This window comes from Fusarium keratoplasticum, chromosome 8 (assembly GCF_025433545.1).
Source record: "Fusarium keratoplasticum isolate Fu6.1 chromosome 8, whole genome shotgun sequence".
In the NCBI taxonomy this organism is placed as follows: Eukaryota; Fungi; Ascomycota; class Sordariomycetes; order Hypocreales; family Nectriaceae; genus Fusarium; species Fusarium keratoplasticum.
In genome coordinates this window covers 164,020-178,997 of record NC_070536.1, presented here as the reverse complement: position 1 = coordinate 178,997, position 14,978 = coordinate 164,020, and the positions used below count along the sequence as shown (strand labels likewise).

Here is a 14,978-nt window from a genome sequence, read left to right as displayed (position 1 = left end):
TGAGTATCAAGGGGCCGAAGAGGCTACACCAGATTCCACTGATCGTCAAAGACAGCCGACAGACGTGGCCTTGGGTCCTCAGATCCCAACCTCTACAAATACTTACCAACCGTGCCCTCAAGCAAATTTGGTATCACAGTTTTCAGCCCTAGCGCCGCCTGTCCCTGTCGGGCAAGGTAATCAGTGGAGAGCTGCTGACTCCATATCCCCATCAAGCGCCAGAGCAGACGAATTGTCTGCAATATCACAGATTCTGATGGACAATGACTTTTTGGAAATGGACAGAATCATCAGCTTTGAGGATATGATGGCTGCGGGAGATTTGCAGCACACAGTGCCGTGAGTTAGACTCCGTGGTTAGATGCGGACTCAGTATGATACACTGATGAAATCACCATCTGGTTTGGTGTCTCGCACATCGATAACTGGCTCATCTAGCCATCGCTCTTTCAGGCTTGCCCCCTGATTCTTCCAACCTCCGTTGGCCTCCCGAGAGATAGCAAATACCTTTGTAACCAAAATAATTTCCCCGCTCTCGCTCCCATCAATGGTGTGCTCAATCGTAGGAATGAGAGTGCGCTGTCTCATTAGGTTGGTATTTGGCTCAGGCTTCAAGGGGCTGACGGTTGTCCCAGCCAAGACATTTGTTGTGATGCCTGAAGCTCCTTGCTCGCTGAGGATTAGGACTGATCTTTCATCCTGTAAAACTCCTTCCACCTCACCTAAGTGGCATCCTGTGAGTAGGTCGGCTGAATCAAGCTGTCTCAACTCAAGAGTGTCTTTTTGATGACGACCGTGAATGGCGAAACCGCCCTCTGCCGTAAAAGCTTTGCCCGACTTCAAATGTCCACTGACACGGTGAATTCTGACGTGCCAGTCTGGCCACCGCGTTGTTGGAGGAACTATAGTAGTACTGACAGACACAGAATGGTCCGTCCAAGGGAACCATTGTACTGTTGCTACCGGGACCTGTTGGAGTGCAGCAGCATGAACTGTTGCCGTCTTGAACTCGGGCTCAGCACACTTGTATTTTACAGCCCAAGTTTCCATACCGTCTCGACTAAAGGCAAGTGTGTTGTCGGGTGCCAACTGGGCCAGTCCATAGCCCCCTGATGGGACGGAAAAGCCAAAAGCTGAGGAATAGGCAAATTTGCTGTACTTTGCCATGATGCCCTTGAATGGGATTGCCAAAAACTGCGCAAAGGATAGCATGAAATGGTGGTTTCCTCCTGGGTGATTGCAGAGGATCTGACGAGGTGCTGGAAGGACACGCAGGGGTTCCTCTCGAAGAGCTTCGGGATATGGAGCCTCGGGTTCACTCCAGAAAGCGCTGTTTTCTGAGAGTCCAACAATTATTAAGGATTTGAGAGCCCAGTAGACAGATTGAGGAGAGTTGTAGTCCTCTGTGAGGTACATTTGCCTGGGCTGTTAGCAGTTGCGAAGAGAGTAGAAGCGGAGACTCACGGGTATATCCACCCAAAGTTCAAGACGCCGTCTGTGTAGAAAATTTCGCTCGAGTGTCTAGCCCACCACCGCAAGTGCCGTAGCAGAAAGCCTTTGACTACGCCAGGGCTACCCAAAGGATCGGGCATGTCTGGGACGTCGGCAACAGCAAGTGCTGCAAAGAAACCACCACAGGCGAATCGATATGTCAATGAACGCCCAAAAGGAATAGCGGCACCTCAAAGAGTCAGCACTAAGTCATTAGGCCTGAAAGGCACCTACCGGCTTTGTCAAAGAATCGGCAGAACCCACGCCCAAAGTCCCTTGCTTGCTGCCGGTATCGTTCGGTCCGCTCAGGGTCCATGTCTCCTGCAAATCTTGTGTATAGAAGCTGGCTGAACTGGATTGCAAAGCTACCCGAGTAGTAACAAGCATTCCTACTACTTCGGACTGTGTTTGCTTTTCCTGTCTCTTTGTATGTCTCATACTCTTGGAGGTCAAGCTCTGCAGATCGCCAGAGACCGTCACCAGACCATCCGTCAGTGATATAAAACTCGTCAAGGCGTTCCAAATCCTCCTTGAGATGATGTCGAAGGGCAGGTGTATCAACTTGGCAAACCTTGAGCAGCGCGAGATTGGCAAACACGCGAAACCACAGCCAGTTGGCTTGAGGCATATCCTTGTCATGTAAGCCAGATAGCCAGGCGATCAGATTCTGCTGTGATTTTTGGCTAAGGCGTTCCCAAAGTAACTCCCGTGGTGAAGCCAAGAGCGAAAAGGAGATCATTTCAGCTTCAACCATGCGCTGATCGAAAGACTTAATGGGTCCCCAGTAATCTGGACTCTTAGGATCAGTACCGGCTTCAAAACCATCTAACCAAGGTTGAATGAGTTCCATATTGCCGGTCCTCCCCATAAGGAGAGCACCGATGGCCCAGAACGGCCGTGCAAAGCCTTCAAGTTGCGCAGCAGTCTCATCAAAGTGAGTCCCTGTTGAGTGGGGGATTCGGACTCGGCCTTTGCCAGGTGACATGTACTGCATGAGTGGTCGAATGAGGGCTTCCGCCGCCCGAATGACATCATGTCGGGTCTCGAACGGATTGTCGCTAAAACCCGAAAGAGGAGGCATTTCGACTGGTACGTTGGGGACTGTGAGTGTCAATAATGGGATCTCATACAATGATGAAAAGATGAAGTTGTCAAGTTCATCGGTCCTCGGAGAGCTATCGGCCGTGGTTGACCGCTTAACCAAGAATGGAGCGATGATCTCGGGGTTCGGAAGAGTTATCGGGGTTGGCTTCCGAACCGTTGACACGAAAGATTCATACGCCACTTTCTCAGCAGTACCGGTACATCTGCTCCTCTAATTCACCCCAACAGACGCAATGGGCAGCATTGATCAAGTTCCCAGTGACCTGCTTGGTCTCAATGGCACCACCGATCTCCAAGGGATACGAGAGCGTCTCCCAGAGCTCTTTGACGAAAATATTACTGCAAAAATATTGAGAACAGCAGTCAAGCATCTTGAAGGAAACGTGAGTTCTCTGTGCAAATCTGTGACCATAGCTTACAAGCCTAGAACCCTCCTACAAAGTACCCCGAGATCGTACCCCAGGACGGTCCCAACTATGGTCACTACCAAGTGCGAAACATCGACTTTTGGACCTGCGGCTTTTTCCCTGGCTGCATTTATTCGCTTTTGGAGAGATTCATCAAGTACCCTGAGAGTATAAAGTCAAGCACCAGCAATGGCAAGAATCTCTTCGCTGTGCGACGTCGGCTTGAAGCTCTAGGCCGTACCTGGTCGGACCCGATCCACGGAGAATCCCGTCTCACCAACACACACGATATGGGATTCATCATGTTACCACATATGCGACCCAGATGGGAACTCTATCACGATGAAAAAGCTCTTGAAAGTATTATTACATCCGCAAGAAATTTGGCTACTCGGTTCAGCCCAGCAGTGGGAGCCATTCGTTCTTGGGATGAAGATATTTGGTTGCTGGTGACCTCTGGTAGAGGGAAACTGGGTGATTACATTGTAATCATTGACTCTATGTGCAATCTTGACCTTCTATTCTACGCAGCCGCGCAAACAGGCGATGTCTATTTGGCACAGATTGCAGAGACCCATGCTCGGACCCTTCTGAAGTCTCACATCCGGCCCGAGCCCAACTTGGCGCGCAACGGCTATGGTGGGATGCTCTACAGCAGCGGTCATGTTGCCAACTTCTCTTGGTCAACTGGCGAGGTCCTGGAGAGACTCACGGCGCAAGGTCATAGCCCAACCTCGACGTGGTCGCGTGGTCAGGCCTGGGCTATCCTTGGTTATGCTCAGACTTACATGTGGACCAAGAAGAGTGAATTTCTTCATGTAGCTTGCGGGTTGGCCGAATTCTTTCTCCTCAAAATGGAGACAGCCCCAGACTGTGTTGAGATTGACATTCAGGGGCCGAACGGGAGTCTGAAAAAGGTCGGGCGATATGTTCCGATGTGGGACTTTTCAGCACCATTAGAAGAGTTCTCTCCACCACTAAGGGACACTTCGGCTGGGGTATGCGCGGCGAATGGTTTTCTTGTTCTGTCACAGGCATTGGCAATAGAGAATAGGTCTTTGAGCGCAAGGTATCTCGAAGCTGCTATCGCAATTGTTGAGGACACTCTGGCATACTCTCTTTCGCAGGAAAAGGCCGAACTTGCAACCCACGGCGATGAGTTGATTGGGGTCGATTCAGTAGATGGCAGGACTTTTGAGTCGATTCTGCGGAATGCCACAGTCTCAAATAATCCGGCCGGGATGGTACAGATTAGGGATCATGGGTTGGTATATGCTGACTACTATTTGATTGAGTTTGGGACGCGACTTCTTAGAATGGGGCTATTGTAGAGTTTGATTGTAAGCTCTTCGCGGGGTTCTGAAACTAGGAAGCAGCATCTAGCTTGAGAATTCACGGTTGCTGGTTATGTTCGTATGAAACCCGCCTTATTATGGTCTTTGACAATGAAGTTCTCTTGAAGGATCAGCATACAGCCATCAACACATCACCGCCTTGGTATCATTAGTTCATCTTGAAAGCTATCTTCCTTGCTCTATCGGCGCTCCAATTCTAACATCAACCATATGGTGCTTTATAGCATTGGGCTTAAGTAACGTTTGATAAGGACTGTACTGGGGAGAATGAAATCTCTACACGCGTAATCATGCTGAACAAAAGAACAGCAAGCATTTTACCTCACAATCAGCACATTGAGCCAAGCCAGTAGTCTGAGCAACATTTTGGACCCCAAAGATGGCCACTTCGCATTATGAGTCTAGTTAGGATCTACAGCCTGGCCAAGGTTGGCCGTTGTCCCTAACCCTTAGGCCTAAGGAAAGGGGGTGCAATAAGCTTAACCTGGTCTTACGAGAAATTTCCCAATGCGGAAAGTCGACCAAAATCTTATTTCTACTTATGAAACCCTGAGATTGTTCATTCTTTCGGGAATTCCTTTCACGGAGATAGGTAAAGGCAAGTGAGGGTATGTTTATCTTGGTGCTGAGGCCTGATCACATCTGCCAAAATCACTAGCATACTCAGGGAGTTTCTGCGCCCACCAATGATGTTCAAAAGGAATTTCATACATGACAGAAAAATCACTGTCATATAGCTGGTTCTGTACATGGGTCAGGGTTGATCTCAAGGAGCGGGTTCCCCAAGCATATCACAAGATTGTCTACTATAATAGTTGGGAGATGTGCCCTAACAGCTTAGGATTGGATATTAATTCCAAATGGCCAATGAGAAAGAGACTAAAAGCCAATACCATGAATGGAGAATAACAACAGGTTGTCTCCTGCTTCCTTCTTGCATCCCGAATGCTTCATGTCTATTAATAAGACTAGAATAAACAAAACCTCCAGCTTTCCCCCCTGAAACCCTTGCTTCTAAGTCTTGACGGAAAGTCTTGACCCAATCGAAGCCCATTCTCCAATCTTTGGAAGTAACGATTCCTTCTAGCCTACACAGAAGGATAGTACTCAAAATCGAAAAGACCCTTCGCAGGGTTTTCAAATGACCTTGCGACATTGTAAAGCTCAGTTTCCCGTTTTTGATAGTCAGGTAGGCTAAGATTCATATGACCTGCCCAGTCTTCATTGTAGACGCTACTGCATCGACTCAAGTTCTTCCATGAAGTAAAGACCAAGGAGTTCGTTTCTGAACTCTTGCCTTGCTTCCGCGAAAGGCTGATCTTGTAGTCTGTAGAGCACAAACTGCAAGACCATAGCTTTTGAAGGTCAGACCCGAGTCTCGAATGTGCACCGCAACGAGACCAATATTTTTGACTATGAGTCCAAAGGCATGTGTGTAGGTCTTGGCCGGAAATCTTGCATTCCTGGCTGGGGTGCTTTCCCATGCACGACTGACCGCTCTTTTGAACAGTAGGAAGATGAGGCCGAAAAATAAACGGCAAAACTTCAGCCCACTTTACATGTTGGCAAACATTTTCGAGTTTAGTGCTCTTTTGAAGCATCTTCTCTAGCTTGTCCACATTCTCCGACGCGAAAGCCATTTTGCCAGCAGAGAGCACCAGCTCAGTCTTCAGAACAAGTGTTCCCTTGTAAAGTCTTGCAGACACATTGCTGGTTATCTTAGCCCTTCCAGCAGTGTATTGGTCGGTCGAAAAAAGGTAATTGATGTCGTACAGCCCCGAGTCAAATCGATAAGACCGGGTGATGGCGGCCACAATGCCAAAGTGGACCTGCCTTGGAAGATAGGGAGACTCCAAGTATTCGAGCGCCCGTCCATTGCCATACTGGATACATCTCCTGGGACCTTCGTACTTATTCTAGGTTCTATCTTTTCTTGGAAGGTGGAATTTCGAATAGGTTTCGCATAGAATTTCGGATAGCCACATTCCGTCTCGTTCCAGGCGGCGAAGAAACATGTGTCGCTCATGGCCTGGATTGAGTCTCAAAACTCTGCCTAAAACCTGATGAGTATGACGGCAGGCAAAAGCAAGGCAGGCTTGGTTGATGACGTTCAAGTATGTGGCAATCCTGATCAACACCTCCCTCGGGAGTGCTAGGAGGGTAACGGAAGTCCGGAGAGTCGGGGCCAGGGTCGCTGGCTGAAATTGCTGGTGTTCATCGATGAATTCAATCTTCTCGTTGACAATTTCTTCGAGAGAGATCTTGGCGAGTTCCTCGGACATTGTTGAATGAGAAGAATCGTAATGCTGGTGAATGAGAAAAGGAGCATCATCCGAATACTGGGTCTGGTGTCTCGCAGAGCTGAGATGTCTCAAGAGTCGTCGCACTGGGGAACAAAGCTTCTTGAGACCAAGGCTTCGAGGCCCTGTCTGCTGTGTGGAGTGACTCATGTTGATATGTGTTCTTTAGTCTCGGTGGACCAGAGAAGGAATCGATGTCGGCAGACGAGAGACAGAAATTAATGCTGGTGGAGACAATAATTACTGCTAGCGAGCTAGCGGAACTGATGTCGGACGAGAGATGATGATGGTTGGTGAGGCGGAGGAAGCAGTCGACGTTGGTGACCGGGGGTAGCAACAGAAACAACTGATGCTGGTAGCTGAGAGATGGTGATTGCTGATGATGAGAAGCAACTGATGTTGGTGAAGACAGAAAGAGAAGGAATTGATGTTGCTAAGTTAGCAAATTGGCTGACAGTGGACGAGAGGTAGCAATTGTTGTTAATGAGTTGGGAAAACAATTGATGTTGATAGAGGAATTGGAGTCAGGCCTTGGTGGGAGGGGACTGGCATTATATGGATCCTCAAAACAGACTTTTTCAAGAATTTTCAATGAAAACAACACAAAAAATACTATTCTTGTTGAGGGGAAGGCTATAAAAGTTTAACAAACTTAATGTTTCTGTGCTAGGCCTCCAGTATGTCAGCCTAAACTTGCACAATCAAGCTTTCGGCATGAGTCTCAACATAGAGTGCAGTTCAAACATAAAAGATTTTCAGCATGACCATGTTAAAAAATTCCCGTTATCACTTGCCACGAACAAGACTCATATGCTTACGACTTGCCGGAAAACAGCTCGTACTCGTAGCTAGCAAAGAGGAATGGAGCAACTCCTTTCAGATCATTTTGGAAGAGCGGCATGCTGGCGTAGTACTATGGAATTGTTAGAAAGTGTCCTCTTGGAAAGTTTCCCCTCGGGCATGATAAACTCACCTCAAATGTACCGTTGGAACTCAAACTTCCTGTCTGCACAGTCCATTCCCAAGCCAAAGCCCCATGACCTCTAGGTTGTGCAAACGAGGTTATCATCAACTCGTATCCGTCCAAGGCAGCCTTGGTATACTTTTTACCACTAATGTAACCCATTCGGAGGGCTTTGAGTAGCCCATTGACGCACATGGCCGATCCTGAGCTTTCAATGTAGTTGCCATGTACACCAGCAAGCTCAGGGTCCATGATCAGCCACCATCCCTTGGTTTTCGGATCTTGTGCTGCGACAATTGCATCGATCAGAGACTTGAGGTAGGAAATTAGACGCTTTCGTCCACTGTGACTCTCAGGAAAGTAATCCAGAGTGTCTACCAGGGCCATGATATACCATCCAACAGCTCTACCCCAGACGTGAGGGGCAGCTCCCGTAATAGGATCAGCCCATACCTGTGTCTTGCCGGCATCAAACCCATGGACTGGTAATCCGTTGGTATGGTTGCTTGAAGTGGTGACTTTGTTGATGACATCAAATTGCAGGGCAATATCATCCCAAGCGGTTGTGTTGTCGGGCTCAAACTCATATGTCCAGCGAGCGTAAAAGACATCCAGCATGTAGATTCCATCCAACCACATCTGGTCGATGTATCCTGGGTATCGATGATAGAATCCTCCCTCAGGAGTGCGGCCGGTCCGGTCAATTTGGTTCCTCATGTGGGTTGCAGCCTTCTTGTAGATCTCATCGCCAGTAGCATTGAACATGTCGAGGAATGTATGACCAATCCGGATATCGTCGATTGAGTTGCTGTTGTTGTAAAACAGCACTGTTCCGTCATGCTCTGGATAGAGAAGAATGTCGGCTCCGTGTTTGACATAGTCAAAGTACTTTTTATCGCCAGTTCGTTCATAGGCTAAAAGTACTCCAGAGTAAAAGGCAGACACCGTATAGGCGAGCGTGGGCTCAACGCCGTGTTGAATTTGGGAGTCGGCCATCCATGTTAAATATCTTGGCTTGCCTTGAAACTTGCCAGGCTTGATCTTTTCGGTAGGTTGTATGGTGAACCACCCACGGGGAAGTTGAACAGCAGCTAGTGCCGCGATGGCAATGAATTGGAGTACAAAGAGGGATCCCTTCATGATGGATGTAGCGAGACTGGTTGCTGCAACCACTCTTGCATGCAAACTTGGCATTTAAATACACGACAGTTCGGCAACGACATATCCATCCTTCTCCGGCGTGAAGATATACCGAGAGCTCGTATAAGTCGCTTTTCCGAACGTTGGCAGGAGATCAAGAGGTCGGATCACCTTCGATAACGACGACAGACTCTTCATTCACAAGGGATCGTCATCGAAAACCTCCAAAAGGAAGTCCGGGGAAGTGGAGTTACAATAAGCTTGACTTGACCCACAAAACAACGCGACGTTGCTGGTGGGAAATTTAGATGGCATTTTACCATGCGGAAAAGCACAGGCGGAAAAGACGCATGGATCATGCGCTCAGATGCTTCAGGGTCTTAAAGGTCAAATTTATTAAGGCATTGTGAGCGAAAAGGACCGAGAGATTGCCGAATAGCTTTGTTGAGGGGAATTTGTTTGTCCAAGGCGGGGAAGTCACAGACATACCAAAAACGTCAGCCATATCGTGACATCAGGCCAAGCCACGAGAAGGTTAATAAGATTTAGACTAGGTTACCGCGTTTGGGGCATTGGGTTCAATGTCGTATGTAGGTAGTATTCTGTTATTGTTTTTGAGACGCGGCAATGCCCAATGATCAACAGTAGTTGGCAGATGGCACAACCCAAGTGGCGTGGAACCCATCGTATGGCACCGAATTGAATTGTCCATGATGCTAGCTATCCTACGACCGAGATTCCATAGAAGTAATGAGTTCACATCAGATATCCAACCTCGAAGTTGTCACCTCATACGTGACCCTGATCCCCTTGTCTTGTGATTCAAGATCATGACGCTGACTTCGGCGGAAATCAGGCCCCAAAATCTGTTCGTCGCTCTGGTTGTCACCGCGCACACGCTCCCCACCCCGGACATATGACTTTGTAAAAGGACCACCGATTCCTAGCTTTCGCTCTGCCTTTGTGATGGAATCCTCACCATCAGAGGTGTCTCCATCCTTGGTATCCTGGCCAGGCCTCATTGTACTGCCGCCAAAAGTCTTTAGCGGGTATGATCCTCCTTCGCTTCGATCTTGGTAGTTGCGGTATTTGCTGCCGTCGCGAGAGGTCAACTTTTCCAAGTACTTCTTATAAAGAGGTCGACAAACGGGGATGCCAATGCAGATCATGGTGACAGAGATTTCGGCAGCGGACCACACGATGAGACCAACTGTATCCTCTGGAGGGTGTTAGTAGAGATAAAGTGAGGGTTTGTGAGACATACTCAGGTAGTTGGGACTTGAAAGCTCTGGAACTTCAATGGTACGTTTAATCCCACATGCTCCAGCACTGGAAGGTGTCAGTAAGCATCGACAATGGCTATGGCATGTCTTACATGACGCCAAGACTAAGACTGGACAGAATGACAATCTTTTCCCTCGTATTCATTTGTAGACCCCAGATGAACAGCCAAGGGAACAGCGCGTAGAAAAAGTCGACAATGACACACAAGACTAGACAGTCAGTCAATGCCATCAGTAACTATTCACCATCACTTACTGCATAGCAGCATTGACACTGGTGTTGAATCAATATGGCAACGGCCTGGAATGCGACGGTCCCATAAATACTTGGGCGGCGAGCACTGTAACCAAAAGACAAAGCAGACAGATATAGACGCGGCCATCAAGACTCCCATGGAAATCCAAATAACAATTTTGTGCCATTGAGCCTTGACAAGTCGAAGCAGAAACAGTCCAAGAGACCACTTAGCAACAGCCATGCCCACCACAGCAAATGTTTGGCCAATGGCCTCGAATAGGATCGCATGCGCCGTGTCGTCGAGGTCTTTGATATCGCTCATGTTCTGGCCAAAGCCATATTTCGCAGAAATCGTCGTGAAGAGGGTGTAGAAGAAGAGGAAGCCCTACAAGGTCAGAACGCGTCATCAACTCAAGGAATCAACTCACAAATGCAAGATTGTAGACATGGTCGTCGACTCCGTAAGACTTGACAACAAAGACTCGAGTATAGACTCTCAGCACAACAAAGATCAGTGTCACTGCAGTCAATGACCACATGACAGAAATGGCCCACGGCCCATCCCCTCCCATAGCCATGGCTGCGGTTCACTGCGATTATGATCAAGTTGTTGTTCTGCAGAGATCGTGGGTCAAGTTACCGACCAGGCGGATTCGTTCGTCAGCTGACCGGCGGAGCCGTTGTGTCGGTGTTGGCGGGCATAGATGGGCTTTTCTATCAAGGCATGGTCGATTTGAAGCATGGAACTGTTGCAACCTGTTGACAAGTGGATTCAGCCTGTCTTCAGTCCAGACGAACCGTCCAGCAGTGGAACAGGTGGCCGGTGCTGTAGGCTGAAAGCCAAACCCCTAACTCCACCGGCGCAGGTACAGTGACTTCGAGAGGCAGGTAGGGTAACAAGATCGTCGTTTCTGTAACTCAATCACTCATATGCTGGGCTGATGCTCTTGAAGCCGTGTTTGCCACAGGAGACAACTCCACAGCCAGCCGCTCCATCTCGGTTAGGCTGGTGTTGCGAAGCCCAGTTGACCTGCACAAGCCTGTACCGTTTTGGGCCATTGTTTCAAAGTGGCACTGAGAACGGATCCTGACAAAGGGTTGACGAATTATTACACTGTCGCGTGTTGCGACGTTACCGGGAGAGGCCCGTTGGACCCGCTAGCCGACAGATGATCGGCGTCGGCATTAATCAAAGAAGCTAGTAATACCAGGGAACCCTGTCGATATCACGACCGAGAAAAGAGACATCAACGGTGCCGGGGTAGCCGTTCGTGTGCTCATCAGTGGATGATTCGGCTATTCCCGTCTACGGTGTGTCAGAACCCTAATTTATTATGGGTTTCGGCAACAACTTGCCTGGATCCTGTTGTCAAAACCGAAGAAACTTTCACAGAAAATCAATGTCCTTTGGGAACGTTGGGCGTGTTGGCTTCCTGCTCGGAGCAAGGTTGAACCATGCTCAAGATTTGGACTCGAAGGAGAATCTAGGCCCAACTGCCGAGTAGATTGGCGCTCAAATGTGCGGGGATTTACAAAAATGAAAGGGGCTATTGTCTAACACATCCCTGCGTCTTACGAGTCATACGATGTTCGGCGACCTGCCGCCTCAAGGGTAGCCCAGCCTCAACTTATCCTCGTCTTTCTTCAACAGGGTCAGTATAACCGAGGTGATGAGAAAACTTATTCTGTGTAGTCTTTGGTGGCAGCGGGAGGTAACTCGCCAACATTCCAAAAGGGTCATGTCCATGTTGATGGATAACCCCCTTTATCTTGCATTTAATCACTCATGGCACCGCTCCGCTTGGATTACCCAACTCAATACCTGGTACCACCGCAGATCTATGCCAGATCATTAATCTTGAAGAAGCAAGCAAGATCTATGCCATGGCCATGGTTCTCGAGACTCTTGGCCAGAGCTGCGCCTCGCTCGCTTTCGCCTCGGGCCTCATCTACCATCTTGCTTTGCGGGAGTGGATCAGATTCCAACATGTAGGGATGGCTGCTATTAATGCAATATCGGCCATGCATTCTGCACAATCCTCTACACAGAGTAGACAACCTCGTGAATCCTCCGCACAGCCTCAAGGCTGACAGCTACGCTTTAATGCAAGTTATACCCCGGGAAATCACCGTCAGAACTGGAAACTGGCCAACCTCACGATACTACGTAAACCTGCTATGGGTAGTGCAGGGTTTCATCGCTTGTTTCGCTTGGGCCCTAGTCCCTGTGGGCTTCGCGGCGGCACCGGTCCGTACCGCGTCGTCACCAATCGGAAGCCGGGTTATATCTAGCCTAGGTCGATGGCTTGCAAGAGCATCTACTAGGAGCCGTTGACTGTGGATCGAGACCTTGCTGCCCTAGCATGGATGACAAAACGGCCTCTGTGATACGGCTGTCGAGACTACACGAGTAGACCCAGGAGCCCACTGTCTAACCCGATAAACCAACGACGGTTACAGAGATCCACCGGAACCCACCCCAGAGCAACATCGCGGGCAAGTGGAAGCAAGGTTCCTTGAAAAAAGAGTCTCAAAGTCTGTAGAATCGGCGTTGGGCGGCGTTGGCTTGCGAAGCCCTCCTGATTTGGGTCTTCATTCTCACACCATAGATGTAAAAGGTAAGGGGCGTGACAGGCACAGCATGCATCATCCGTTTCTGTTGGTTCTAATACCACGTTGACGAACTGGCAATGTTGATCCCTGGCCAACCTGACACGGGTAGTTCACTCCGAGGGGTTTAAATGATGCGCATGTCCTCTGCCTCTACCTGACATGCGGTGATAATACAGGAGTTTGGAACTTGGACCTTCAGTAGGACCCATTTCCAAGATGAGTTCCATTGATACCTCTTACATTGAGGCCCTCATCCAGGGCTTGGACTGGAAGAGCCTTGCCACTGCCATTGTCGTGGTGCCTATTCTTAGCATCACTGCTTGGTGGATTGTGTCATATTTCACTTCTCCCCTCCGAAAGTATCCTGGGCCGACTCTGGCTGGTAAGTCCATGGAATCCATTGACTAATGCCAACTAACTCGGTAATCAAGGCTGGACCAACCTTTGGCGTCTCTCCGTGGTCAGAAAAGGAAGCTATCACATCAAGATCAAGGAGCTTCACGACAAATATGGCCCTGTTGTTCGAATCGGACCCAACACTCTGGACTTTGACTTTCCCGAGTTGATCAAGACTCTTTATGGCACCGATGGCAAGTGGAAGAAGGTTAGTCTTGTCCCTCGGGTCAATAGTCAAGTGCTGACGCATTTAGACCGAGTTCTATCACAACAACAGTGCCGTCGTCAATGGCAAGATCACCTACCATCTCTTCAGTACCACTGATCAGGCCGAACATGCTCGTATGAAGCGTCCCATCGTCAAATACTACTCCCAGAGCAGTGTCATTGGCCTCGAGCCCCTCTTTGACTCGCTCATCAGCGACTTTTGCGGTCACCTTGAGAACAGATTCATGAACGGTACCGACCCTACAGCATGTGACCTTGGAGAGTGGATTGGTTTCTGTAAGCTACCTCATTTCGTAGCTTGACCATAGCTAACCCATCAAGACTCCTGGGATACCAACGGTGCTGCCTCCTTCAGCCAACGGTTTGGATACATGGACAAGGGCTATGACTATGACAACACCATTTCCATTGCCGACAAGGCTCTTGACTAGTATGTCTGTTTGTTCATTCAATGTCTTTTCTCTAACACTTCCAGCTTCGCCGCTGTCGGTCAGATGCCCTTCTTGGATTTCCTTCTCGACAAGAACCCCGTCATGCGGATCGGTCCCCCCAACTTGGGTAACATTACTCGCATTTCTCTTGAACACTTGATCTCTCGTCTTCAGGGCAAGGATGCCAACTACAACCCCAGGGTCCCCGACTTCTTGCAGCACTTTATCGAGTCCAAGGAGACTCACCCTGACCTGGTCAATGATGGTATCATCATGGGCTATCTACTGGTTAACCTTCTCGCCGGAGCTGATACTACTGCTATCACCATTCGTGCCATCTTCTGGTACGCTCTACATAACCCCAGGGCGTACAAGAAGCTTGAAGAGGAAATTCTTGCCGCAGATTTGGCCGATGTTGCTTCTTTCAGCTCTGCCCGTGCTCTGCCATGTGAGTCGCCCTTTTCCTCCCCTTTGCAGTGATACACTAACACGGCGAAGACCTGGAGGCTTGCGCTCGCGAGGCTATGCGTATGCACCCTGGTGTCTGCATGCTCCTTGAGCGTTATGTGCCCGAGACTGGTCTGAAGCTGCCTGATGGTAGCTTTGTCCCTCCTGGTACCGCTGTGGGTATCAACCCGTACGTCGCTGGCCGAAACAAGGGCATTTGGGGAGAGGATGCGGACATTTATCGTCCCGAACGTTGGCTACAGGATGAAGGCGAGACTGATGCTGCTTATAAGGAGCGACTCCGCCTTTATAATGCTGCAGACCTTACCTTTGGAGGTGGTTCTCGAGTGTGCATTGGACGCAATCTTGCCCAGCTTGAGCTTTACAAGATTGTTGCCACTCTGATTAGAAAGTATGAGATCTCACTGGTGGATCCAGACCAGCCTTGGGTTGTCACTGGAAGCTGGTTCCCTCGACAGAAGGGTCTCAAGTGCTACTTGAAGAAGCGAGGTTAGATATTGGGCAGTAAACTAGCGCAATTCGTTTGTTAATAATTAAGAACTTGCTCATGAAGAGAAATC

The 14,978-nt window shown here is 49.0% G+C and overlaps 5 protein-coding genes across 5 annotated transcripts; 2 read left to right on the top strand and 3 right to left on the bottom strand.

Moving 5' to 3' along the window:
* Positions 1 to 369: 369 nt before the first annotated feature.
* Positions 370 to 2,572, bottom strand: NCS57_00985500 (uncharacterized protein; the record flags this gene model as incomplete). The annotated part of the gene is made up of 3 exons (XM_053059615.1): positions 370 to 1,420; positions 1,465 to 1,681; positions 1,726 to 2,572. 3 exons carry the CDS (start codon positions 2,570 to 2,572, stop codon positions 370 to 372), a joined length of 2,115 nt encoding a protein of 704 aa, XP_052910009.1.
* Positions 2,573 to 2,828: 256 nt separating this feature from the next.
* NCS57_00985400 (uncharacterized protein) lies at positions 2,829 to 4,333 on the top strand (the record flags this gene model as incomplete). Its single annotated transcript, XM_053059614.1, has 2 exons — positions 2,829 to 2,978; positions 3,023 to 4,333. 2 exons carry the CDS (start codon positions 2,829 to 2,831, stop codon positions 4,331 to 4,333), a joined length of 1,461 nt encoding a protein of 486 aa, XP_052910008.1.
* Positions 4,334 to 7,471: 3,138 nt separating this feature from the next.
* On the bottom strand, positions 7,472 to 8,761 carry NCS57_00985300 (uncharacterized protein; the record flags this gene model as incomplete). Its single annotated transcript, XM_053059613.1, has 2 exons — positions 7,472 to 7,570; positions 7,631 to 8,761. The coding sequence occupies 2 exons, from the start codon at positions 8,759 to 8,761 to the stop codon at positions 7,472 to 7,474; spliced, it is 1,230 nt and encodes a 409-aa protein (XP_052910007.1).
* Positions 8,762 to 9,522: 761 nt separating this feature from the next.
* On the bottom strand, positions 9,523 to 10,860 carry NCS57_00985200 (uncharacterized protein; the record flags this gene model as incomplete). The annotated part of the gene is made up of 5 exons (XM_053059612.1): positions 9,523 to 9,980; positions 10,026 to 10,090; positions 10,137 to 10,254; positions 10,301 to 10,667; positions 10,711 to 10,860. 5 exons carry the CDS (start codon positions 10,858 to 10,860, stop codon positions 9,523 to 9,525), a joined length of 1,158 nt encoding a protein of 385 aa, XP_052910006.1.
* Positions 10,861 to 13,069: 2,209 nt separating this feature from the next.
* On the top strand, positions 13,070 to 14,912 carry NCS57_00985100 (uncharacterized protein; the record flags this gene model as incomplete). Its single annotated transcript, XM_053059611.1, has 6 exons — positions 13,070 to 13,277; positions 13,327 to 13,499; positions 13,546 to 13,795; positions 13,841 to 13,949; positions 13,995 to 14,398; positions 14,449 to 14,912. The coding sequence occupies exons 1-6, from the start codon at positions 13,112 to 13,114 to the stop codon at positions 14,910 to 14,912; spliced, it is 1,566 nt and encodes a 521-aa protein (XP_052910005.1). The 5' UTR covers positions 13,070 to 13,111.
* Positions 14,913 to 14,978: the final 66 nt, after the last annotated feature.